Source organism: Sardina pilchardus, chromosome 2, assembly GCF_963854185.1.
Source record: "Sardina pilchardus chromosome 2, fSarPil1.1, whole genome shotgun sequence".
NCBI lineage: Eukaryota > Metazoa > Chordata > Actinopteri > Clupeiformes > Clupeidae > Sardina > Sardina pilchardus.
Window position 1 is genome coordinate 24,400,773 of NC_084995.1, and position 12,227 is coordinate 24,412,999.

The 12,227-nt window shown below is 47.5% G+C and overlaps 1 protein-coding gene across 7 annotated transcripts in view; it reads right to left on the reverse strand.

Moving 5' to 3' along the window:
• The window catches only part of pcm1 (pericentriolar material 1), a 35,727-nt gene that overhangs the window by 1,209 nt on the left and 22,291 nt on the right, over positions 1-12,227 (reverse strand). For 5 of the 7 annotated variants that reach the window (XM_062522772.1, XM_062522804.1, XM_062522796.1 and 2 more), the window contains 21 exons: positions 11,751-11,997; positions 11,339-11,484; positions 10,980-11,158; positions 9,902-10,073; positions 8,121-8,524; positions 7,669-7,839; positions 6,582-6,638; positions 5,568-5,740; positions 5,162-5,293; positions 4,579-4,699; positions 4,182-4,358; positions 3,879-3,982; positions 3,413-3,547; positions 3,051-3,251; positions 1,708-1,764; positions 1,444-1,627; positions 1,159-1,310; positions 945-1,005; positions 588-799; positions 384-476; positions 161-284 (listed from right to left, as the gene is read on the reverse strand). In XM_062522772.1, coding sequence (XP_062378756.1) covers positions 161-284; positions 384-476; positions 588-799; positions 945-1,005; positions 1,159-1,310; positions 1,444-1,627; positions 1,708-1,764; positions 3,051-3,251; positions 3,413-3,547; positions 3,879-3,982; positions 4,182-4,358; positions 4,579-4,699; positions 5,162-5,293; positions 5,568-5,740; positions 6,582-6,638; positions 7,669-7,839; positions 8,121-8,524; positions 9,902-10,073; positions 10,980-11,158; positions 11,339-11,484; positions 11,751-11,997 — 3,302 coding nt within the window. The remainder of the gene's footprint in view (positions 1-160; positions 285-383; positions 477-587; positions 800-944; positions 1,006-1,158; positions 1,311-1,443; positions 1,628-1,707; positions 1,765-3,050; positions 3,252-3,412; positions 3,548-3,878; positions 3,983-4,181; positions 4,359-4,578; positions 4,700-5,161; positions 5,294-5,567; positions 5,741-6,581; positions 6,639-7,668; positions 7,840-8,120; positions 8,525-9,901; positions 10,074-10,979; positions 11,159-11,338; positions 11,485-11,750; positions 11,998-12,227) is intronic. The other 2 variants (XM_062522788.1, XM_062522813.1) reach the window with 2 other exon arrangements.

Genomic DNA, 12,227 nt, shown 5'->3' on the forward strand with positions numbered 1-12,227 from the left:
TATGGCATTAGTATGGTTTTGTGTCTTTTAACTCACATAAAACACTGTCCTGCGGCCTATACACAATGCGGCTAATACACAGGAAATGACTAGTGTTTATAACACAGCATTCATAATGCGTGAGATGAAGCAGTAGCAGCAGTAGCAGTAGTTAGTGTACCAGGTTCTCTCAGGGCCAGGCCATCACCAATGAGCCCCGTGAGGCCCTCGGTGTTGCCGTTGAGGAGCTCCGCTGTCAGGTTGTTGTTATGCTGCTCCTCCGTGATCCTCTTCCTCAGCTCCTCCTGAGGAAACAGGACACAGATCTCATGCATTCTCTCTCTCTTCATTGTGTGCACGCGCATTTGTGTGTGTGTAACTCAGGTAGACCCTGTCCCACTCACCTCAGACATTACAGAGAGCTGTAGTGGCAGATCCTCCACCTTCACAAAGTCATCCTCGTCAGATTTCTGGCTAGTGTTTCCTGATCCCACCTCCTGTGAGCAGAGGACAGTCAGCTTCTAATGCAACTCCAAATCATGTAGGCAGACTAATCACCATGATCTGAATGTTGAAAACAGCAGTGAGTAGCGAGAAGTGTAACGTACGTCCACACTGATCATGACGGGGGACTCCGTGTCGGGGGTTCCGGAACTGGAGCCCTGGGAGCCTCCCTGCCCGTTGACGGTGACGGGGACGGAGGGCACCTCACTCCTCTCGGCTTCACCCTGGGCCTCTGGCTCGGCTCCAGAGAGCCCGCTCCCGCGGTCTTCCTCCGGGGAGTCCATCACCTCTATGGACTCGGACTTGGTGCTCTTGGCTGGGAAAAGGACAATGGTGGTGAGGGGAGCACGGCTTTACACATTGCATACATTTATGGCTCCTTAGCATAAGAACTGGTCTTCGTGTTTCTTTACAGGCAACTTTAGGACCGTTAACAAGCTAACAGGGCTCCTCGCTCTTACCTTCATTGGCCTCAGAGGCGTCATGATCTGGACTGGTGCTGTTCTGCAGCACTCCATTGCACTGCGTTCACAACAAGGGGAAGAGAAGGAGGAGGAGGAGATGTACATGAGTGGCAATGAAAGGCGCTATAGACTGATGATGAGCAAAAAAACACAATTAGAATTTAAAAAGCTCAATCTCTGGACGCACACATGGACTCACAGATACACACACCTGTTTGCTGTCATGTGTGGTGTCGGTGCTGGCTTGCAGCGATGTCTGGACCTCCACTGGCCCAGCCTCAAACTCCTCCATCTCCTCCAGCTCGTTCTCGTCCTCACCGCTGCCATAGTTGGTCAAGGGCTGAGTCTCTGCCTTGGACAGGCCTGCACCACATCCACACACATACAGATACAGATGACAGATCATACCCAACAACTCTGACAATTCCAGAAGAAAAAACACTAAACTAAAAACTACTTTATATTTCTAGAATTTTCATAATTTCAGGTCGCTCACTGATAGAAAGGCGTGGTCCATCTCCATCTCTCCCCTCCTCTTCCTCTTCTCCTTCATCCTCCTCCTCCTCTTCCTCTTCCTCCTCCACTTCAGAGGCTTCGCTGCTCAGTCCATCCTTCTCTTCCAAATGCTCTTCTTTCTCCAGGTTGTGAGTGGCCCCTTCCTGCACGGTCTCATCTCGATCCTGCATTAAAAAATATAAATAAATAAAAACATACCAGCTGTTGCACATGAGCCACACTGAGTGCTGGTTTAAAAACTCACCTTGTCTTGGTCACCGTACGCTGGCAAAAATGTATTCTCTCCATCAGTGCCTTTCCCCTATGCACAGAGAGACAGCAGATGCATTACAAGTAGTGCCAGACCCAGAGGCGGGACAAAGTCACTCTTTGGCCAGTAACAAGTAAGCCTCAAGTCTTAACGCTTAAAGTCCAAGTCAAGTCCCAAGTCAAGACAGATGTCTCAAGTAAGTCCAAATCAACTCTTACCAAAGCCAAGTCCAGTCCCAGTCCTAATTGTTTCAAGTCCTAAACAAGTCACTGTCGCATTACAACTTGAGGCAGGCTACACCTGTGAGGTATGCGTGAGTAAGGAAGTGAGTTGCAGGGATGACTATTTTTGGATGGGTGAGTGGAAACATTATGACACACTGTAAAAACATCATATTAAGAATTTATATTTCAATAATAAAAAAAACATGTTAAATGTTGGCAAATTAAGCAATGGCAAACTGAACACAGTAGGCCTATACACACACAACAAAATTGAGCAGGGATAGGAGAACAGGGGATGGTCATGTTTAATTTGCCATCATGGAGAAGATCAAACAGGCCTACTTAAGACATTGTCTAAAAACTGAAACATATACGGTAGTGTGTAAGTGCATAAATAACATCTATGTGAAACTACAGGCCTCTTACGAATATTGTGAAGGAAATGTGCAATTTGGAGGAAATCCGTGGTGTGACTTCACATCACCGGTTTGTGAGCTGCATCACATGATCAGATTATCCATCACAATATCACAGGATCTACTTAGTCAGACGACAAATGGGAGCACGTTCAGTGATGATCATCCCTTTTCTGTTCTCATACTAGATAAGAGACCCTAAATTACATGCAAAATAACGCTGCGTTGAAGGTGCAACGTTAAACTTGAACTTGAGGCTGCTGAATTTGGTATGGGCAAAAAATAGTTCTTATATATATTTTATAACATATTTTTATATCATATTATTTATATATATTTTGTTTTTATAAGATACAAACAATTGGCACAAGTTATTACAAGTCATTGCAAGTCAATGGGGCAAAGGCCGAGTCAAGTCTCGAGTCAATAGCATGGAAGTCCAAGTCAAGTTGGAAGTATTTTCTAATCTTGTCAAGTCGAGTCTGAAGTCATCAAAATCATGACTCTAAGTCATATGATCTGGTAAGAGCATCACTCTGACTCATATATATTATACAGATACAGTACAAACAATTTTCTAAAGTCCGGAACCTTCAGTCCAGGGCTGCTGTTGGTTCCACTCCTTTTCAACTAATAAATACAATTTAAAACCACAGGCTGTCCCAAACTATCAGCGCACACACACATACAAACAAACCTCAGTCTTGTTGGCGTGTTTGGTGGAGACAGCGCTACGGCTTCTCTTGGTGCGGTTCTTGGCTCCGCTGCTGCTGTTGTTATCGAGGTCCTGCATGAGTCTGAAGAAGGCTAGCTCGTTGAACAGGATCTCGGAGATCTCCACCAGCAGGTCCTCCCCACACTCCTGCAGCGTGCGACCCACAAACTTCCCCAGGGAGTCCTGCATGAGGACAGGCATGAACGCAATATAAACACACACACAGTCACATGGCAAAACCAAACCAATGAAAACCAGTGCAAAACATGAAAATAAATAAATCAATCAATCAAAGGACACAAACTACAGGAGATATAGCAATAAGGACACCATGTGGGTCGTACCTGGAGGATGCCGCCCAGCTGCCGGTGGAAGAAGCGCACAAACTCTTTGCTCTCGTCGTTCTGCTGTGTGAGCGTGAGCACCATGCGGCGCACGGAGGTGAGCAGCTGGTGGGAGCACACCTCGTCCATATGCTCCTGAGGACGGCAGCAGGGCAGAGGCCAGTGTTAGGGTCAGTGCGGCTAACATTGGGGTCAACTCATAGCTTTACCTCTTTTTAAAAACAGGAGGGGGATTGAAGCACTCTTTATTTTTCATAAATAGGTGCATAAAGCCTTGCTAGATGGGTCTTTCAACACCTCAGATATTTTGAGTTTACAAAGCATCACAACCTAACTCTGAATCGAGGCTGTAGGGACTGCTTCCCCAGCCACAGAATAAGGGCCAAATCTACTCTGGAGCCACTTGATGTATGGGGCCTCATATCAACTACTTAAAATCAGATGAAGATGACTGCTGACGGCTAACCTTCAGGAAGGGGATGACCTCGGTCATGATGGCTTTGATCTGCCGGTCCAGCTGCTGGGTGTCAATTTGAGGGCAGCGCATGTCTCCAGACGCCTGACAGGACCCTGCACACAAGACCAGCAGCACAGGTCAGGCCCAGGCCCATTCACAATAACAAGACCAGCAGCACAGGACAGGCCCAGGCCCATTCACAAGACCAGCAGCACAGGTCAGGTTCTTAAAGTTGAGGAGATTCCCTCTGTTTCTTCATACATATGCTATATATTTCATTTGAAACAAGCACGCACACAAACGCACACATACCTTCCAGTAGTCCAGCAGCAGAAGCAGAAGCAGCAGCATTGCTAGGTGGGGGCAGGTCAGTGTTAGAGGTGTCAGCAGCAGAGCTGTTTTTGTTGCTCGGGTTAAACACCTTAAGCTTCATGCGCTCATATTCTCTCATCCTGGCCAGAGCTTTGTCTAAGTGAATCACTGTGTTACCTGCACACAGAGGGAGATGCGGAGGGTAAGACAGAGGAGTAGCATAAAATAATGAAAGCCTAAGAAACCGAGGGAAGACAGAGACAGGACGTGTGAGGGAATAAAAACGTTAGCACATTAGCAAAGCTCTGCAGCAGCCCAGGAGATTAGGCAGCAGGAGAACTGCTCTGATTGGCTCTCTAATAGGATTGGAGGATTTTCATTGGCCGGCTGCCCTCACCTAGATCATCACTGGCGAAGGGCTCCAGGTTGGAGGAGGTGGATATGAAGCTCTCTTCATCCACAGAGTCGCCGTCGGCCGCCAGCTTCGGCTTCAGCCCCATGTTCTTTTCCGACATCTCCTACACAAGTCAAACAATAGTTGGGTTCAAGCCATGTAATACATCTCCCTTAGAAGGGCTGAAAGATTAATCAGTTTGCAATCTGAACTATTGTGAAGGCTGCAATTAATCATGCAACTCGAAACTATGATTATTTGCAAATATTTGGGGTTTACCAGAAGTGATGCACAAACAAACAGAAAAATACATCACAAATAAAATCACAGTATAGAGATATTTTCCCAAAACCATTCAGCCCGATTCCTTAATATGATATTAAACAGCTAAAACAATCACATAGAACTACCCATGCTTGAACTTTTCCTATTCCTCTTCCTCGACCATGCACACATACCACCACTTGTGCCTATTACCAATCCCATGAGTCCAGCTGACCATCAGATATCTAACAACTGACCAGACGCAAAAAGCAAGGGAGGAAATCGAAGCAAAAGAAAGAGGAAGTGAGGCGTGAGTGTTTACCGCATCACTGGTGACCAGACTCTCACTAGGAGTGAGCTCAGACTGGGAGCCCCCCACCCACAGCGCCGGCCCCAAGGAGGAAGCCTGGTCCTCCGCCACGTTCTTCTCCGTCAGGTGCCTGGTCACGATGTCCTGGAGGCCAGCAGCACACCATCACAGATTACAGATCGCAGATCAGACAGAACAGGCGTTTATGTTTTACACTGGAGAACTGGTGAGTGAATCTCTTAAAGGGGGTTATATGTATTTATTTTTTTTTAACGTTTACAACACTCTTATTACCTAGAAACAGCCACAGAAGAAATAAATGTTTTGAAAAGAGTTTTTAAAAAAGTATTGATGCATGCTGTGCAGATACAGACGTTTTGCATTGAATGGAACAGATTTTGTCTGCTTCTCACCATACCTGTAATGAGTAGAGGGCCCTCTGACGAAGGTAGTCAGAATTGAGAAGCTGCAGCTCGTGGAAAAGCTCAATGAGGAAGTGGGGGCGCGACTCGTTCTGGGAGATGAGAGTAGCCACCTCAGAGTAGATGGTCTCCCTCAGAGCTTCGAACAGCGAGAAATCACTGCTGGCATCTGGAGCACAGAGGGGCAGACACAGATCCTCAAATCAACAACGCAAGGACAGCGTTACCACCACGGGACACAAGGGGATACGGAGGAGGAGGAGGAGGAGGAAACGTAGAAGGGGACAGTCAGAGTACGCATCAGCAACCCACATCATCACAAAGATCGGGGTCCAGATTCCAAACAGCACCAAAGAGAAATGATCATCGTGCAAAGTATCATTTTCAGAAGTCATTCTGGCCATGATTATAGAGGTTCAAACAGTATAATATTGCAGGTTATGTATGCAATGACTGGTCGAATATATAATCTAAAGTCTCTATTAAGTGTGCCATTTTGAGACTAGCGAGTTCTGAGCTGGTAAATGCACAGAAGTCAGACAGGCAGCAGTTCCCTTCAGTCAAAAAGTTCTTGGCACCTGCTGTAAAGAGTCCTGATTTTTGGCCAGGTAATGTGGTACAAAGACAGAACCCAACATGTACAGATGTCAGCAGCAACACTCTAAAAGTATAATTAGGCGGGAAAAACCTGTAAAAGTAACGCTCAGATCAAAGACGGCAGCAGCTGCAATTCCCACCATTCTAGAACTCTAGTCTGACAGATCCAGCGAGAGACAAGCTCCAGTACGATCACACTAGAAAGAGCCATGACAACCTGGACGGTGGAGGACATCTTGTGCATGGCATGCCTCATTAATGGAAAATGTTCTACCCATAACAGACAGCCTTGTTAGAGGAAAAGAGAACGTTAGCCAACAGAGGGACGGGTGAGGAGAACTTGGATGGGTGAGGGCGGGGGGCGGTGGGGTGGGGGGGTTCTCGTAGACATGCGGGGGTGCAAAAGTGGTTACCTGGAGCTTCAGTGCATGCAATTCTGTTAGAGAGGAAGGGTGTTCTCCAAGCATACGCTGTGAGGAGCACAACAACAAATATCAAAACCAAAAAACAATTCATAAAAAAAAAATAAAAAAAATGTGATGCCAAAACATGAACAGAAAACAGACTCTTCGCAGGATCTGTTTTGTTTCATTTTTTTTGGCGAGTGTTTGCCCAGAGTTTCTCTCCTACAAATGCTCTAATGCTGCCTTCAAATGCCAGTCAGAATTACAATCCCTACTTGAATAGCCTTTGGTGCCTGTCTTTTAGCCCACTTAAAGCTCGAAACACAAGGCAATAATAATAATAATAATAATAATAATAATAATAATAATAATAATAATAAATGAGAAAAAAAATGGAATGCTTAGAATGCATCCAATGAGTGGATGTGTTATGTACAATGGCTTCACATCAACCACGCACATGACCATGAAAACACAAGAATTCAGAAGTCAGAATTTGGGTTCTTCCTTGCAACTGCAACCTTTAGTAGACATGCATGTACAACCAGGGTGCAGTACCTGCAGTAATTCTTACAGCTTGTGATGACAGCAAAGCACATGGATGGATTCTAATGCAAACACATGGTGGATGACTCCCTCAAGGGCATGTAGACATGTATAGAGCCCTGCATTCAGGCCTGAGTTAATGTTTAAGAAAAAGCTACTTCTGTACCAGTCAATTCTAGTTAGGTCTTCAAATATTCCATGACTATGGAATATAGTCCTTCTGTCTAACACACATTAGAGGAAAAATTAGCAACAATTTCCTTGTCTACAAGAGTTTCTAACAACACTTGCTGCCATGGATATCATTTGATGCTTTTGGCTGAAATGGCGTTTAAAATCACATCTCATATCAATAGCTAGCTTTACAGTTACAGAATTATGGAACATCCAAACAAAAGCATCATCTACATGGGTTAATGTACTATATATCTGTGTAGAATATATTCTGTATCTGGCAGACTATGCTTTAATGGGAACTGGCATGCCCATGTTACTCCTCTCTGGTCGTACAGATATGACCAATTCTGTGCTTGTGTGTGTTCTGGCTGACCTGATGACACGTCGTTGGGCTTGGTGCTCTTGGTCTTGCTGTCCAGCTTCTCCTGGGTGAGTTTGTCCAGTAGACTCTGGTTGTGGCCTCTGGGCGGGGCCTGGGGGGCTCTGCCCCTCTCCCTCCCCTGGAAATAGTCTGCTGTGCTGGACACACTGTCGCTCTCCACACCTGGGACCAGAGGGAAGATGTGGGATTTTCTTTTATCTATTCAATAGCTCAAGCGTCACCTATGACAAAAGTCACCAGCTTGAAAGAAAAATCAAATAAAATCAATATCCATCAATATTAAAAAGTGTGCTGTTTTTGCCACACACGAAAGTTCATCATTCTAAATAAAAAGTTATGACTACCCAACTGACCTGCAAAACAAACAGCTGAACAGATCAGTGTAGTGTCAAGAAACAGGCTCTCAAATGAAGAGATACCACAAACCACACACACACACACACCTGCATGTTTTCCCTTGCCCCTCCTCCGTCGGCTCTTGGCGTTGGGCGTTTTGTCTCGTGAGGCCAGGCTGGCCTGAGCGGAGGCCTTCCTGCCGGGCCGGTAGGTCCTGGTGACGGTGGTGGGGTCCCCCGGGTCGGGCATGCTGCTCAGCGACTCCTGCGAGTCCTGCTGCTGGTAGCAACGCGCTCGCAGCAGTCTGGGCGCCACCGGCGACGAGGAGGGGGAGTAGGACTGCTGCTGCTGCAGCTGCGGCCGCTGCGTCTGGGGGAGGCGGGCCCCTGAGCCGGGGGGCGGCGCCTGCTGCTGGGACTGATGATGCTGATGCTGCTGCTGATGGGGGCCGTGGGAGCCGTTCAGCCAGCCGGGGCTCTGGGGGTCCGTCAGGCTGCTGTCTGCCTGAGGCCTGAGGAGGATCAGCACACAGGAAGAGAGGAGAGAGAGAAAGGACACAAGTGACTACCTCATGAACCCACTGGGCTTTAGAAAGGACACAAGTGACTACCTCATGAACCCACTGGGCTGTGTTTACTTGTTGCAAATTATAATGGTAAATGGACAGCATTTGAATTGTGCTTTCCCACTCTTTCCATGAAACATGGCAAAAGTTGACCAGAGCCACCTGCTGGCTTGATGGAGAAATAGCAAGACAATAGGCTGGCAATGTCCCTGTAGAGGTACACTAACAGTCAAGACTATGAAAAGAGAAGAGATTAGGGTAATTTCTGATACGGTTTAATTTTACTTCACAATCTGAAATTCAAGGACTTCTACTTTGCATAGCTATCAGAAACATGTGTACGACTGTACAAGCAAATGATAAACAGAATGACACCGGCAGATAGCTGAAGTAGTACACATGAGTGGTGCACATCTGATCGTTTTCAGCAGCACTTACAGACACGACTAATCCCACCTGGTGTGACAGGGTGGTGGGTGAGAGAAACAGCAGTCATGTCTGAGCTAGTGACCCACTTCATGTCAGCACTGGAGTTCAGTGGAGCAGATTATAACTGCGGGCCCGACATTTACACCTAGTCTGCTTTTAACACACAGCGGAATAACAATACTGATAGGAATCTATACTTTTGCTACTTCACAGTACCAGTAGTAGTGGTTGGACTTTTTGCTGGGATAATGGGCATAGAGTATATCAAAGCAGAACTTGTAAAAAGGGTGTCACTTGCACTCAAGCCTTTTCAGTGCTCACAGTCCAGGACCACATGATCAGAGAAGCTGGCTGGGGTACTTCAAAGAGATTAAACCCAGAGATGACCGGAACACGTATAAACTTATTTCATTGTGGAGCACAATCGACTGACGTTTCCATGCACTGCATCTTCCTCAGAGTCAGAGTAGACTACCAGTAGCCGATCAGCTGAAGGAGGGGGGTGGGGACTGGGGACTGGTGCTACAATCGGCAGAAGTTAACGAGTCCCAGTCCTACTAGGGTACGTGTGTGTGTGTGTGTGTGTGTGTATGTGTGTGTGTGTGTGTGTGTGTGTGTGTGTGTGCGTGTTAGACAGAATAAGCGAGAAAGAGAGAGAGCTGGGTCTGCTCTCTAGGGGCTTCACTGTGGCCTACATACATCACGTCTCTGAGCCTGAACTGAGGTCAGGGTAGAGCGGCTTCTCTTCCAGAGGAGCAGACGCGATGTACACTTCTGCCTTCTACAGCCCCTAACAGGCCCCTGTGGAAATGTGCTTAACATACACACACCCAACCACCACAAACCGGAACAGAAAAATGCACACACACGAGCACACGCATGCACCCACTGTACCGGTTGTCCGTGTTGTTGAATGTGGACCTCTGCAGGGGCGGTGGGAAGCTCATGTACTCCGTCTTCATGGAGAGGTTTGGGTCCTGTTGCTGCTGAGAGGTGCCAGCCTGCGCAGCAGGACTCTGGGGGAACTCGCCTGCCGCGGAGGGAAACATGGGCGCCATGTTGAAGCCTAGGAGGAGGGGAAAGACGAGGCCTTAACACAAACAAACACTCAAAACACTCACAGAAACGACTGCTTTAACTAATAGATTTTAATTGTAGAATTGTAAAAATCATTTTTTGTTGTAAAAAAAGAGAGTTTAGCAGAGACAGGTCTGAAATACACAGGTCTCAAATGCACATAATTATGTAAATGTCCGCACATATACAAGCATAAGCATTTGCAATCAAGTTATTAGTTATTATTCTGTGTTCTGCTGATGCACATGTGAACTTGAAAACACTTCCACAGATCTGGACAATGAATTGCCATGTGATAAGTTAACTGAGGGAAGAGAGCCCCTGCTAACTAGGTCAAGGTGACCCGCACACAAATTCTGTTCAGTACACTGTTTCCATGGCAACCGAATGAGGTCACAGCCAAGCTCCACAGAGAAGTTGTGATTCTGCAGAGAAATAAGGAAGAGATGCTGCAGTGGAAAAGCTCCGCTTGAGTCTCCCCACTGCTGAGTCTGAAGTAGTGTGTGGACTACGTGTGCATCTGCACCTCTGCCCTGTTGTGTGCCTGCGCTCTGACAGGGGAGCTACACCGGGCGCGTAACTGAAGCGTTCGGTTCGCGACACGTTTGCTGCAGCAGTTAATAATCACTATAATCAATGGAAGTAGCTACACCAGACGCGACAGTGGGGCGTACATTCGAAAAAAATAGACCAGTCCTCTAAAATGGACTTTACGCGTCGCGAACGGAACACTTCAATTACGCGCCTGGTGTAGCTCCCCTGTGACATGCATTTGGTTAAGTTTGGACAAAGGACAAAGGCGTCTGCCAAATAGCCATAACCATAAGTTTAACCACGTGTCCTGGTAAGAAGTCGATGTGTTGTATGGAAGTGTACGCATCCTGTGGCGGCCTACCAGGAGAGCAGGGGGCAAGCCCGGGCAAGTTGAGGGCATAGGGCAGGAAGACGGAGGGGGAGAGAGAGCAGGTGCTGGAGTCTTGCGTGGAGGCCGGCTGGACACGAGACTTCTGCTGCCCCGACTGCTGCTGCTCCTGCTGCTGCTTACGAAGCAGCTCATTCAGACCCTGCTTCAACCTGAGGCACACACACGCACAAGCACACACGCACACACACACACACAAACGTTATACAACATGGAAATTGATATTCACCAAACCATTCCCCAATGCAAAACACATCTGAATATTTCTGCTCAAGGAAAGCCTCAGTCCTGTGTTAGTGTGTGCGCGCGTGTGTGTGTGTGTGTGTGTGTACCTCTGGATGTTGCTCTGCTGCCAGGCTAGCTGTGTGTAGCACTGGTTGAGCTGGTGCATGATGAGGGGCACCTGCGGCGAGGCCATGCTTCCTGGCAGCACGTTATACGGGCCCGTCATCAGCGTCTGCAGCATGTAGGACAGAGTCTGAAGGACACGTGGAGAAACACACCGTCAGAGGAGGGAGACAGAGAGAGGAACGTCACCGTCTGTTCCAAGCACCATTCTGATCCAACGTGATACCCACTCTCAAAAAATCAATTCAATGCACAAAATCTGCCCTATTATGGAAATACAGTGAGTGCACTAAAGTATATGCACAATAAGAGATAAAACTAGACAGAGTAGCCCTGTGCACAAGTGAACCAGTGAAGAGACACCAGAGGTGCTGATGCTGCTGCTGCTGCTCCCACCTGTTGGTCCTGCAGCAGGGTCTGGCACATGCTGGTGCTGAAGTCCAGTTGCTTCTGCAGCTGGCTGACCTGCTCCTGCCAGTAGTGCGTGCCCTCGGTGAACGAGAGGTCCGTCGCCCACCGCAGGTTCTCCTGCCGCCGCCCGCCGCTGCTGCCCTCACCCTGATGCTGCTGCTGCTGCTGCTGCTGCTGCTGCTTGGACTGGCTCCGCCCACTCTCCCCCGGGTAACCCCCCGAGCCCTTCAGACTGCCAGGGAGATGAGATGTATTAAAGCAACACTAAAGAGTTTTTTGTACCATAAAAAAATGTTTCCAAAATCATTTCAGCGGTCAACTGAACTCGTAACAGGGTGAAAGGCAATTCTGCTTTCACTTCGCGGCCCTCTATCGGCTGTAAGCGCACAATGTAACTTTACGAGGTGGGGTAGTGTCATGAAATGAGACATCAGAATCTACAAATTTGACTTGCTTCGATGT